The following is a 14753-nucleotide window of genomic DNA, read 5'->3' on the forward strand; positions in this document are numbered from 1 at the left end:
AGTCTGCCACTTTATGAGAAAACATTTTTAAAAGCCTACTTTAATAACGTACTTAAATCAGAGCCTTTACGTTTTATCATTTAGTGAAGTACAGTTTATATTTTTATTGATAACGTGTTGAGAAACTTTCAGTGACAGTGTTTCCATATCAAGGATACATGAGTAGGAGATTTTAGGCTTATCTGAGACAATTATTTTGCTAGTGTTGATATATTTGATGCCAGGACCAAATCGTGTATACGGAGGGATTTCTGCTGGTACATTATTTCACTTTGTTGTTTTAGGACTTGCTTATTTAGAGAAAGAAAGACTGTAGCTTACTTATCTCTCTTGGAGGGCATATTCTGTTCTGCTGTGTTTTTTTTTCCAATTAACATGAATACATTTAATACTGTTTAATATTTGTTAATAGCCTTCCGAAGCCTTTAAAATAAATAGGGAGACAGTGTTTTGGATAGGTACATTTGAGAATTGTCTATTATTGTACCTCTTTTCCTTTGAAAAAGATACTTAAAATTTAGGTTGTTGCAGACAAGCACATTCAAATGATTTTCCATACCTCTGAACCTAGTAACTATCCCCGTTTCAAAATTGCATTGGTGTAAGATGAGCAAAATTCAGTAGCTATCTTTTTATCATTGTCTAAGTGATAAAGAAAAATGTGAAATACCTTAATAATGTCATGATCTAGAAGAAGATGACCCAATATAGGATAGGTATATTATAGGTAGTATGGAACTGTTGAGGATCATTAATTTTGAGGTCAGGGAAGGGTTTAGTTCCTTAGAGACTATGATGTCTGAGCTTAGTACAAGAGAACATGTGAAGAATCAGATAAATAAGAGCAGAAGATGGGGGATATAAAGAAAATTTGGGGTGGGAAGTAAGGGGAGGGAGGTTCTGTAACAGCAACTGATGTAAAAACTGCAACTAGATCTTGAAAGATGTGTTCCCCCTTAAGGTACTTAATTCCCACCCCATCTTTTTTTCATTGAAGGTCTTAGACAGGAACAAATGCCAAATGTAAGGTTTATGCTTTTATTTTATAAAATTAGGTGCTGTGTGCTGTCAGGTGTGGGCAGGTTTGGATTTGAATTTCCTAGGAAATTCTGGAAATGTCTGGAGCATTTGAACATGTGCAGTATAGATAGTTAAATAATTTTAGGTTTCCGGGGAAAATCTGAGGTGGCTGTGTAGATATGAGAACTCTTAATATAAACCAGTTATGTATCCTATTTTTAAGATGTGGGTAAAACTTTGGAAATTTGATTAAAACTGGGAAAGCCTGCCAGGCGCTGGTGGCCCACGCTTGTAATCCTAGCTACTTAGAAGGCTGAGATCTTGAGGATTGTGGTTCAAAGCCAGTTTGGGCAGGAAAATCCATGAGATTCTTATCTCCAATTAATCAAAGAAAAATCCAGAAAAAAAATCCCACCTAAAATCCTAAGACATTTTTTTCTGTGTAGAAAGAAATGCATACAGTTTAGATTCCCTTGAAGCCAACCTAATGTTTCTTAAGTTTTAGAACTGTGCGTGCATTGGAAGTTGTAACCATGATAATGAATGAAAATACATAGATTCTCAATGTGAGAATTAAAAGAGTTAGGGATAGAGTAATGGGGTTAAAAATTAATTTATATGACTAGGAAAATGAGGAGACAAAAAGAATAATATTTCTGAAAGAAAACTGCATTATGGTTTGTGACAAAGTTATGCTTTTCATGTGCTTTTTTGTTTTATCTCATATCTATTTATCTGCAAAGCTTAAAAGCTATATTCCTTTCTGATGTTTATTTGATGAATGTTGAGAGTTTAGGAGACTCTTTTCAGTGGTCACTCTGTTAGTCTTCTTTGTGTGATAGATTATACTATATCCTGGGCTTTGCTAAGCCACCTCTATTGACTGTCTTCATGACAGTCCTTTGAGATTGATAATGTTATTAAACCCATTTTACAAATGAGGACATGAAGGCTCAAAGGAGTTTAATAATGTGCCCAAGTTCACATGAATAGTGAGTAATGGGCCATGATACACAGTTCTTTTGACAGCAAAACCTGTAGTCTCTGTTATTAAGCTGTGCGGTGTTTACCCAGATCAGTGAGTCACATTCTGATGCTGCTTTTTCCATGCTAGTGCAGTGAAATAGGTGAGTCTGTTGTTTAGGATTTGGGGATATTTGAGTTTTAATTTCAGCTCTGTGATTTTGAGGAAGTTACTTAATGTCTTTGTTTTGTTTTTGTTTTCCTTTGTATTTACTTTACAATGTTACTTTACAAACATTGCTGTATTTGTAAGACATGAGCACAAAATAATAGTGCATATAGTTTTGGAGTGTGAAACAACTTTTTGTTGTTGTTGGTTGTGGGACTTAAGCTGAGGGCCTAGCTGCTGTCCCTGAGCTCTTTTGTTCAAGTTAGTGCTCTGCCACTTTGAGCTACATCTCCACTTTTTTTTTTGAGTGGTTAATTGGGAAATAATAGTCTCCTGGGGAATACTGTGATCTCAGTCTCCTGAGTAGCTAGGATCACAGGTGTGAGCCACTAGCACCTGGCTTATGAAACAACTCTTTAAAACTTTTAAAAATTATGTAATTGAACAAAGGATTTTCTATTCAGCTTGCCAGTTTTTATGTACAGTGCATCTTAATCGGTATCATCCCTTTCATCATTATCCCTTATCTCTCCCAACCCTATCTACATACATACCTCCCTCAATTTTCCTAGTTTCGTAGGATATGCATTGGGTATTTTAACTTCATTCTTCCTCCTTCTTTTCACTCATCTGTCCCTCTCTCCACTTGACATTCCCCCATCTCAAGTACCAGCTTCCTGGTATTTTATTTTGTTGGACTGATTTTTTTTCTAAGGAATTACACTATTTGAATTCTCTTCTGCATATACCATATGGTTAATTTGTTCTAGTGCACTTGGAAATGGCCTTGTATGTATGTAAAATAATTCTTGATTTATGTATGAGGAAACTAGTTCTGTCATAATGTGAGTACTTGTATAATATTGAAGACTCTTGGTTGTATTTTAGAAATTCTTTAGTTTCTTATAGAAACCTTAGTTAATTATGCTGAATGGAGACATTTTGTAGTTTTTCTAGCTTATATTGGCCTTTAAAGACCTTAAAAAGATCACTTGAAATGTTGCTCAACTAGTAGCAATGTAGGAATCTCTGGAACTGATGTTTCTTTGCAATAGTTTTGTATATTTGTTAGTTAAAAAAAATTCAGGAGATAATGTCTTTGTTTACTTATAACTTGGTTGTATTCTGTAAGCAAACTAAAACCAGATTTCACATAGTATTTGAGACCATTGTTGTCACATTAGGCTACTCTTCTTGGAATAATTAGATGGAGAACCACACCTTTACTGTTTCATATGAGTGTTATTCTATGTATCAGGGTATCTGGTTAAAAAATATATATACATATATCACTGTAAGTATAGTGGCAGATTCTTTGAAAGTCACAAGTAAGGTCACTGATGGATCTAGGACTTGGGTTGAAAAAAGAAAATGACCTGTTAAAGCATTAAAAAAAAGTCCTCATAAAAGATTAAAATAAGGCTATGCCACATGTCTGTCTTCACATCCTGTGTCCTGTCTTCTGGCTTACCTCCGGTCACCATGGCGTCCCAAGTCGGCTCTGAATGTGGAGCTGAGTTGGTTTGTTGGTATTGTTTTTGTTCTGTCTTTCCTCTCTGGCCTGTTTCCTGATAATGTTAAGGGTGTTTGCAGGCTGCAGGCCTTTGTAACAACTGGCTGCCTGCAGATCAGGCTCCAAGATTCATTCAGTCCTTCAAAAAGAAAAGGTGAAAATAAGACATAATTTGAATCACATGCTTATTACTTAAGGATTTTCTTGATTTCCAATTGATCTGATCTTTTTCTTTCCCAGCTAGGGTGGGAAAACTTGCTCTTTCACACTCATGTCTGATAGATTTTGGCAAGGATTGAACTAGCTCAATAGTTTTTAGTCTAGTTCAGGTGAGAAGAAGCCATAATGCCTATTTACATTATTCAAGGTTTTTTAGTTATCAGCAGAACTTCACTCAGCATTGCTTGTTAGGAACAGAGGAATTCAGCTGTTTAAATAACACATGCGGGGTGCTGGTGGCTCATGCTTGTAATCTTAGCAACTCAGGAGGCTGAGGTCTAAGGATCCTGTTTCAAATCCAGCCTAGACAGGAAAGTCATTGATACTCTTCAGTTATAAGCCAGAAGTAGAGATATGGATCAAGTAAGTGGCAGAGTGCCTCAAGCAGTCTAAGCTCTGAGTTCAAGCTTCAGGACAGGGATAGTAGCATACACACGCGTGTGTGTGTGTGTGTGTGTGCATGCGTGCATGCGCATACTTAAACATGTACACAGTATATATGTGCATATACGTTATACATATATGCATACGCAATATACTCTTTGTGGAGGTGACATTTGAGGAAGGGAAACCAAGAAAATAAAAAAAGAAATGAGGTTGAGTTGGAATGGTCAGTAGTGAAGGGATATTGATATTATACATAGAATAGACATTTAAAAATTCATTCTGAGGTAACTGTTAAGCAGATGTTTGGGTCATTGGGTCATACAGATATCCAAGGAAAGAGCATTCTAGAGAGTATCAAATACAAAGACACTGAAATCAATTTGATTATATGTTTGAAGGAATAGTAAGGAGGCTTGGTGTGCATGAAATGGTGTGAACAAGGAATATAAAGAGATGAATTAAGAAGAAATAGCATGAATAAGGCTTTGTAAGACATTGTGAAGATTAGACTTTAGCTCTGTTCGACTTTTACTTTTAAGAGAAATGAAAAGTCATTTGGAGGTTCTGAACAGAGGAGTCATGTTTTATAGCAGACAGAAATGTGAAGAGTGCAGTTGAATAATCTAATGATGGTTTAGACCATCATGGTGGCAATGGAAGTAGTGAGAGGGAGTTATACCCTGGATGTATTTTGAAGGTAGAGACAACAGTATTCTAGCCTGTCAGGCTGGAAGTGAGGTGAGAGTTAAGTAAAGATTATAATCTTTGTCTACTGAAGGATGATGTAGACATTTATTCACTGGGAAAAGACTACAAGACAAGAAGACTGGGGACAGAATTAGAACTTACACAGTACGTGGTAAATTTGACAGGCTTACTAAGGTATTCAATTAGAAATTGAGTAGGTAGCTGGGTATATGACTGGTGTACAAGGAAAAGGCCAACAGGCGATATAAAATTTGAGGTTAACTTAAAGCCATGTGAATAGAAGAGATCTGCCTCACCTAGAAACTGAGTATAGATAGACTAGAGATCCAGAACTTGAACCTTACTTAGGATTAGGGATTGTGGTAATGGGTAAGAACCAAGTAAGGTAAGCAAGGAGTCCTATTTTGATGGGACTGAGGTTTGAACTCAGTGCCTTGTAGTTGTAAGGCTGGCACTTTACCACTCAAGCTGTGCCCCTAATTCTGACTGGTTTGCTTACGTTATTAGTTTTGAAATAGTCTTCCTTTTTGCCCTAGGCAGCCTAGATCTTTTTTTAAAATTTAATTTATTTATTAATTGAACACAAATTTTTTGACAAGGTGTTGTGCAAAAAGGGTACAGTTACATAGTAAGGCAGTGTGTACATTTCTTGTGATATCTTACACCCTGTTTTTCTTTCCCTTCCCTAGGTCAGGTAGACATATATACAATACACAATGTATCAAGAACATATACAGTATCCACGTGGCCAAGCCCAAGAAAATTCGCATGGGCTTTAAATGTAATGTCGATATTAGACAATATGTCGACAGTAGTCTTATATGAACGTACATACATAGCTTTTGGGCTATTGTATTCCACTGAGAGGTCAATTTTTGACCTTTATAGTTGTAGAGTAGTTGTTTGGTTTTAGTTACATACTGTTGGGTCGCTGCCCCAATCCTGTGGGAAATACCATTTGACAAGCAGTTTTTGGTTTCACAGACCTGGTCTCTACTGTCTCTCCGTCACCCTTTCTTAACAGTCGTATATCAGGGAGATCATGCCCCTTTGTTTTCTGTGTTCTAGGCTTGTCTCGCTCAACATTATTTGTTCGAGTTCTGACCATTTCCCTGCGAATAACAATATTTCACCATTCCTAATCGCTATGTAGTATTCCATTGTGTATAGGTACCATTTTGTGTTTCATGAAAGTTAAGATGGCAGGTGATTTCCATTCAGCTATGGGATGAGAAAGGATCTCAGAAAACTTTTTGTCTGTGTAGGCCTTGAACCACAATCTCCCAGGCCCCTGGGTACCTAGAATTACAGACATGAAGCACCCACCCTGGCCAGGAATCTATTTTAAGGAAGAGTGATCAGCTCTATTAATTGCTGCTTGGTAGGTAAAGATTTGGTTAGATTTAGTAATATAAAAGTTTTGGCGGCCTTCTTAAGAGTAGTTTCAGTGAAATGGTAGAAATGAAGGCACCTTGTAGGCTAATTAAGAAGGAAGTACTCTGTCACTTAATTTCCCCCCTCCCGTGTGTGTGTGTGTGTGTGTGTGTGTGTGTGTGTGTGTGTGTGTGTGTGTCCATCCTAGTCATAGTGTTCTTGTTTAAATGAAAGTTCTGTTTTTGTGGCAGGATCCTGAAATTGTACATTTCTAAAGTGTTCCTATCACTTAGGTACAAGATCTTGGTGCTTTGAACACAAGAACTAGCAGATGATATTGATATAATCTGACCGTATTGAATGTGGTCAAACTTCATGACATGCTTCTTCAAATTATTTTCTGTTTTCCTAGTAGAATAGGAATCAGTTATCCTAGAGTGAGGATGTAGGAGATGATGTGAAATTATCTACAAGAATGGAATCAGAAAAAAAAAAAAGTAGAATCAGTAGACTAGAAAAGTAGGGTTGCAGGAAGGGGGGTACCCTTGATGCTAATGGTCATGAATTCAGACTTCAGTTATGTAAATAGGGGTATATGTTATTTTTAACGATATAGGTTCATGTCAGGAGCACAAGAGAACATGTACTGTTGGTATTCAGCATTACAAGTACATGGGAGGAGAGTGGAAGGGTTGGTAGATTTATAGGTAAATAGATGATTATGATGATCTTTAAAGTAGAGAGTTCTGTGGATAAGAATGGAAGAGGTGGTCTTTTAAGATTAGAGAAGAATTGCTCTTATTAGCTTTGGAAACTTTTTTTTTGTTAAAATAAGTTAGCATCCTTACAAATCATGGGATTTATAATTATAATCCTATAACAAAATATTTACTGTATGGACCAATGCAGAAACATTTCAACCATTGGTTTTTGTTTTTGTCTCCCTCTTGGATATTACAGATGACCATGGATGAAAAATACGTAAACAGCATTTGGGACCTTCTGAAAAATGCAATTCAAGAAATCCAGCGTAAGAATAACAGTGGTCTTAGTTTTGAGGAGCTATATAGAAATGCATATACAATGGTTTTGCATAAACATGGAGAAAAGCTCTACACTGGACTAAGAGAAGTTGTTACCGAACATCTCATAAATAAGGTATCCAACTTTAAAGGACTGTTGCTAATACAATATTGACTATAGAAAATCCTTTATATTATGTTTTGACTGTAATATTCTTTTCAAAGTCTCCAGGAAGCCTATAGAAATTACAATTCATACCTGTAATACAAAACTTTACTCAAAATTTAAAATTGACTAAGAATTTTTGATAATTGAGGGAAAATGAAGTTTATAAACTTTGATAATTATACCCAGTAAAGCAAATAGTCACTGATTTACAAGTGCTTATTGATGTTACATAAAATTAGGATTTCTTAATGTAGTTTAACCAGCCATTTTAATTCTCCTTTTTATTGCATTTGAAAAATAAAATATATTCACTAGTAGAAACTGACTCTACTTGCTTCAAGTTCTGTGGTAAATGAATAAGATAAGATTAGTGATGGACAAACATTAAAAAATGTTTTTATGATCCCAAGAAAGCATGTACTTTTTGGAACAAATGGTTTTATAGAGAAAACTGCAAATAAAAATGTAACTTTAGTTATAAAATGACTTTTCTATAGTGTCTTCCTTTAAGATTATTAAAGTATAACATAAACAAATTCATAAAATACTTTCTATACTTTTAGTTTTAGGGTTTTCTTAAATTTATTTTGAAAAAAAGTTTTATGAGTAGTATAAAGAGCTTTTGTGTATTATATGCTGTTTGTTGCAACTCTTCCCATTGATTTTGTTCTTGTTGCTATTGTTGTGTCTGAATGATAGAGAAAAGTTCTAGATTTCACTTATTCTATATAATGCTTTGTAACCTTTCTCCTAAGAACAGCATTTTAGTAAATCAAAACTGTGATCAAAATTAAGCATTTTAGTTTTTATATGTTACTGTTCTGCAGTTGATATTCAATTTTTACCAGTTATCCTGTGTAGCAGTGATGTCCTTTGTTTTCTGCTCCAGGATTCTATCCAGGATCATATACACAGTTCCTGACACGTTCTTTGTCAGGATAGGTCAGTTGTTTAGACCATCCCTGAGCTTTGGTTTGTCTGATTGTTTCCTCATGACTAGTTTCAGGTTATGCATTTTTGGCAGGAATAATACATAGTGATGTTGTGTCCTCAGTGCACCACACCAGGAGGCACATGATGTCAGTTAATCCCATTATTGGTGATGTTAACTTTGATCACTTGGTGTTCGCCAGATTTCTTCACTGTGAAGGTACCATTTTCCCTTTGTAATTAATAATCTGTTCTGTTTTATTCGGAACTTTTTGAATAACCTATTCCTTTAGGACCCTATCATATGATGACTTTAGCATACACTGATGACTGTTTCATCTGTTATTACTGTGGTAGTTATAAAATAGCAACTTTCTACTTCTTTGTTACCTTTCTCTTGAAAGGGGTGGGGATTTCATGACCCAAGTAGTTCAGTATTTCATGAAACAAAGTGTGTTCTTCCTGCAATCATTTTTTGTTAAAGCTTTATTATTTATTCAAAGCTTTCACTCAAAGAAATAGAGGAATCTAGGAAAATACTATTCTATCCTTTCCTGGGATTATCTATACTTTTGTGTGAGAGATGACACATTCAGGTAACAGTGTGAGGCATTATGTAAGTACACGTGGCAAATAAGTTGTATAGATGCATAAATAATTTTAGAAATTCATTTGAAGGAGAAATTATCTGGGCTATAATACTTCATGGCAAATGAAGAAACTGAACTAAGCCTTAAAAAATGGAGAATATATATAAGCAATAGAGAAGGCATTCCAGGGTGGAAGGTAGCATATGATTATAAAGAGGTAAACTTGTTACCTTTAGATGATAAGTGAAATTAGTGAGTAACCAAGTTACAAAGTACTCTAGGAACAGATTATACAAAATTTGAATGCCAGGGTAAGAAATTTGGACTGAATAGTAGAGATTTTTTGAAGTTTTAAAATCAGTAATAATGTAACAATATTTGGAGATTAATGTGATAATGATATAAATGTAGACTTGGGAGAATGTTTCCTAGAATAAAGACAAAATCTGGAAATTTTTTGAGTAAAAGTGATGTTAGGAATGACTAGATGTCAGAAATACTAGATTAAGATTAAGAAGAATTTGGTTTCTGTGCAAGTTATAGTCCCTTGTTGCTCCCCCCTCCCCCCTGTAGAAATATTGTGTTTTGAAATAGAGTGGAAAACTCTGATTTGGGATGATTTGATGTATGATAGATAGATTTCATTATATGTTAATTATTTTATTTTGACAATTCTTATAGTTGGAATGTTCCTTAGAAAGCAATGTTATGTGTGAGAAAAATCGTGAGTCATAAAATGCTCAAGTACACAGCATATAGTACATATGTTTAAAGCTAGAGCAGGAGCTCAGACCTAGATGTAGAAATTTGGAATTTGATATCATATATTGAGTGGTATATGTTAGATTTCAGAGAATGAAGTCCAGAGCCAAGATAGATGAATGTTAAGGAGCAAACTATGGTAAATTAGTCATGGGAAATGAGGATTGACTTAAGAAGTTTAGCATTAAAAATGTAGAGAAGTATTTTGCTTAAAGTCACTGAAAGGTGTACGATTTGAACACCTGAGGTCTTACATATGGAAAGATTATGGGGTTAAGAGCAATGGAGAAGTAAATATAGAAAGAGAAGCATGGTTGACTTTGTCAGAAGTTTTAGGGAGTGGTTATATGTTTCATAACTATTAGTTGGTGTTTGCTGTTTGTTAGACTCAGTTTTGCCTACTGCTTTTATGATTGCTTTTTGTATATTAAGTTAGCCAGTGGTCACATCCAGTGATACTGTTACCTCTATTTTACAAAGAAAGATACCCTGGCACAGAGAATTGGCAGTTTATAACCAACTACCAGTTACACATAGTAACCAAGTCAACTGGATATGAATTCAGGTGTTACGGCTTTAGGTTGAGCCCTTATACTTCTTTAGATCTGCTGTGAGGAAAGAATGAATTGATCAAGGGATAAGGTGCTGAAATTGAGGTTGGCAAGGGCCTTCCAAGTTAGTTGAATCTAATAAACCATATCTTTATGGAGACAGTTCTACATTTGTAACATGGAGTTTTGGAATAGCTCCGGTGAGGAATATACTGAGGAATTGACAAGTGTGTCAGTTGAAGACTGTATTAGGAGTCAAATGTATTATTTTTCTTTTTAAAGCAGTGCTTTGTAGTCTGGACACAGGTATCTGTGTTATGTGTTACAGTTGAGAATTGCTTCATGGAAAACGTGAGAAAAGAGGCTTAAATGAAAGATTTTCGAACTTTGAATCAATTTTAGAAGATACTGAAGTTGTAATAATGCCATGAGAAATTGAAGAGATACTGAGTTGTTTAAAAGAGGTCCTATGTTGAGCTGCCATGATAGATGCCAGTCCTGGGCCTTGGACTCAGGGCCTGAGCACTGTCCCTGGCTTCTTCCCGCTCAAGGCTAGCACTCTGCCATCTGAGCCACAGCGCCCCTTCTGGCCGTTTTCCATATATGTGGTGCTGGGGAATTGAACCAAGAGCTTCATGTGTAGGAGGCAAGCGCTCTTGCCACTAGGCCATATTCCCAGCCCCTAAAAGTTGCAAGAGGATTTACTCTTTGCACCTGTGTGTAAGGCTTTGTTACAAATTAAAGGCACACAAGTGCTACATGAATTTTTTTTTAATAGTGAACATTCTGATATATATAAAATAGAGCAGTACATCAGCCACAGAACAGATGACAGGAAGTTCCAAAGAGGTCACTGGAGTTAAATATTAAAGTCGATTATTGACTTTGGAAATAACGTCCCCCAAATAGAAACAGGCACAGAAAATCTAAGTCCTACATTTCTAGTTCACTTCTGGCAGTGCATCATTCTTCCAATCTTTAAAGCAGTGTGTCCTTTGAAGAAACAGAGGAATTTGCTGACATTCTTACAGCTCAAAGCAAAATGCAGGATGTGATGTGGCCTTTGTGCCTTGCTGTATGAAAAATCTTACTTTTGTAAATATGGAAACATTTCAGTTTCAGTCCTTTCCCCTTATCTAAAGAAAATTACTTAGAAAGCTTGGTTATATTGGAGAAAAAAGATACTCTTTTCAGAGTATAAGCGCTTTTATATGTCACCTTGTCAGAGCCTCAAAGATATCCTGATAATTCATCATGCAAATTTGCTTACTATTTGTGAGGCTCTGAGTTCGACAAGACACATGAATTGATAAACAGAACATATCTGATTGCTATACTCATGGAACAGAAATAAACAGTAATGATTCTAAAATACAGTATGAAATATAATAAAAATAGCCAACCGTAATAGAGGAAGAGAGGCAAAAAGATAGGTAAATTACATAGGTCAAGAAACGGTTATTTCATGCAGTGGTAATGTTTAAACTGGGTCTTGAAATGAGAGAGTATGCATTAGCAAAGAGGATTGAAGAACATTCCTGTAAAGAGCCCGAAACAGTATTTGGGGTTTTGGTTTCTTTTCTTCTTCTTTTTGAGCCATTCGGTCTCTGTCACAGTTCCACAGCTTTGCTGCTATAAGACAAAAGTAGCAGTAGACTATATGTGAGTGAATGAGTATGGCACGATGCCAGTAAAACCTCATTTTATGAAGGGCAGTGGGCCATCTTTCCTAGAGCAGAGCCACTGACAAGCCTGTTGTGAATGGTGAGTCTAAGAGTTGGTAGTAGGGAAGAATGGGACAGATGAGGAAATCGGAAGCTCTTATGCCAGGTAGGCCCTGAAGCTGTGACAGAAGGGCTTTGAACTGCTTACTTGTATGCATGGTAAGAAGCCATTCGTGATGTAATTTTTTAAAATGTTACTGTGGTAGCTGTGTGGAGGATTAGAGGGCTCAAGAGTGAAATGTGAGGGCACTAGAAAGGAGCAATACAGTGGCTGAGGTAAGTGATAGTGTAGTGACAGTGGTAACTGAAAAGTTTTCAGATCCAGTACATATTTCATGCCCAGAAGGAATGTTATCCTGCTGGTTGATGGTAAAAACATGACAGGGAAGATTCCAAGGTAATTTCTTGGTTTGAGAGTCCTGGACAGCTAGCTAGGTGATTCTACTTACTGGACAGATTCGTTTTAAGGTGCCTATAAAACTGAATGTGGTTCTCTTGAGGATTGAACTGGAAATGTGAATGTGGATGTGGGGTTGTGAACATGTGTGGATGATACTTAAGGTGCTGTTGGTATTCTGATGACATCAGAGACAAAAGATCCAAGCAGGAACCTGAGGAGTTCCAGTATTTTATGTTTGATAGATGAAAGATTGTAGTGGAGACTGAAATTGGCAGAATGTTAATGGATGGTCACCTCTCCCCCTTCTGTGGTTGAATTCAGGGCCTTGTGCTTGCTGGTTAAACCATTACCTCCTTTGCTTTACTTTGTTTTTCTAGACAGGCCTTGGACAGTGTCTCTCTAGCCTTCTAATCCTGAGTAGCTAGGATTACAGTTGTATACTATCACATCTGGCCTCAGCTTAATGGTACTTTTAAGACTCAGCTCATTTAACAGTTACAGCTTTTCATGGGTATTTTATTTGCATGTGTTTTAAATGTTGAGAAACAGTTATAAATTCAGAAATATTGATCAGTCCTCTCACTCGTGGACAGTTTAAGAGTAGAGTCAGCTGTTTCTTTCATTGCCACCTTGCTGTGTAGTCTGGGATAGCTTGAAATTTATGATGCTCCTATGTTAGTTTGATGTTTGTTGGATTATAGATGTGAGTCATCACATTTGGCTTATTTGTGTTATTAGGACTTAGAAACATTATAGTTTTTGAAGCTTACCTTTCATATTCTGCCATAGTATGTACAAATTAAAACCATTTCAGTTGTGAGAGGGGAAACTAATTTGGCAAGAACTTTATCATCTGTAATGCTTGACAGGTTTTATAGATATGTCATCTTTCAAAGCAATGCTTTGTAGTGATAATTGAGTAACATGGTACTTTGAAATTTTGCTTTCCTCTGGGGAAAAATAGCAAAAGAAAAAGGATATTAGCTTTGAAAATCCAGAATCAGTTTCTTATTGATAAAAAGATTTACTTCAATGATTTTTTTCCCAAAGTCTTCCTACCTATATAGTCTGTTTGAGTAATAATTTACAACGATTGAGAAGGCAGAACAAATTTCTTCTGAAAACTGCTGATTGGGGACCTATTAAAGTGCCAGTGACTGATTTAGGCATTTCAGTATATCAAGCAAAGATCCTTGCCTTTGTGCATATGGTGGGCTTTGGACTTACATATTTGGATCTGTGTCTTGGAATCCTAATTTAAATTCTGAGCTCTTTGTTTTGCAGGTAGGGACAGTGGAACCTGGAAAGGGAACCCCTTCTTTTTGTTCTTTGGGTTTTGGGGTGTTTTTTTTTGTTTTTGTTTTGTTTTTTTTGATGGTCTGGAGTTTGAACGTAAGGCTGCATGCTTGTTGAGCAGGGGCTTTACCACTGAGACAATGCCTCCAGCCTAGTAGTTTGAATTTTTAAATGGTTTTCTTCTTTAAATTTCTTTGTAAACTGAAAAGTCTCGTTTGTAGAACAAATAACATTTTATCTTTTTTTTTGTATGCATGGATACTGAAAATGAAGTCCCCTTGTAAGCTATGTTTTGAATATATTGATTTTTCTCTCCATTTTTAGGAGGGGGCAGGAGAAGAGCAAGTGTTTTAAGTGTTATATTCATTTATAGGTAATTTAAGATGGTATGTGAGGGTACTACTAATGCCTCTGGAAATGAAGTTGGTAACTTTAAGGTAAGCTCTGAACCATTCTGTAGGCCAGTTACTTAAGTAGATTTTTATAATAAAGTTTTTGATTGTTTTTCCCTCTTTTGTAGACAAATATGGATGAAATAGACTTTTAATGTGATTTTGTGTAATATATAAATACAATGATAGCAGTAAATGAAGAATGTTGATGAGTTAGGAGTAAGATTTTTCTTAACAAAGGTAGATTCAGTTCATAGCCCCACAGATAATACATTTCTTTTTTATTTTGTCCACCAGCAAATAAGACATGATGCCAGCAAGAAACTCAGTTTTAGTGTGGTAATCAGAGTTGATAGGGACTTACTTTGCTGATTGATTTAGGGCAAGATACAAAGCAGATATCAGTTTGGATGGACCTTACCCATTTATCATGTAATCAAAGACAGAACACGTTCCTAGTATGGAAAAATAGCGTATATGCCATGGATCAGTGTAGTACAATATAAAAAGCCATTAAGTGTATTTGTAGGATATGAAAGTGTTTAACAGATTAAAATAGGTTTG

General features: G+C 35.8%; 1 protein-coding gene across 3 annotated transcripts in view; it reads left to right on the forward strand.

The window, feature by feature from the left end:
- Cul3 (cullin 3) overlaps positions 1-14753 on the forward strand; it is an 80032-nt gene that overhangs the window by 16204 nt on the left and 49075 nt on the right. The window contains exon 2 of one of the 3 annotated variants that reach the window (XM_048344654.1): positions 7314-7511. The exons of 1 other annotated variant lie outside the window; for it this stretch is intronic. In XM_048344654.1, the coding sequence (XP_048200611.1) occupies positions 7314-7511 (198 nt within the window). Of the gene's footprint in view, positions 1-7313; positions 7512-8558; positions 8695-14753 lie in introns of those variants that run through there. One more of the 3 variants, XM_048344656.1, reaches the window with a different exon arrangement.

The sequence above is a fragment of the Perognathus longimembris genome, chromosome 4 (genome assembly GCF_023159225.1).
Source record: "Perognathus longimembris pacificus isolate PPM17 chromosome 4, ASM2315922v1, whole genome shotgun sequence".
Taxonomy (NCBI): Eukaryota; Metazoa; Chordata; class Mammalia; order Rodentia; family Heteromyidae; genus Perognathus; species Perognathus longimembris.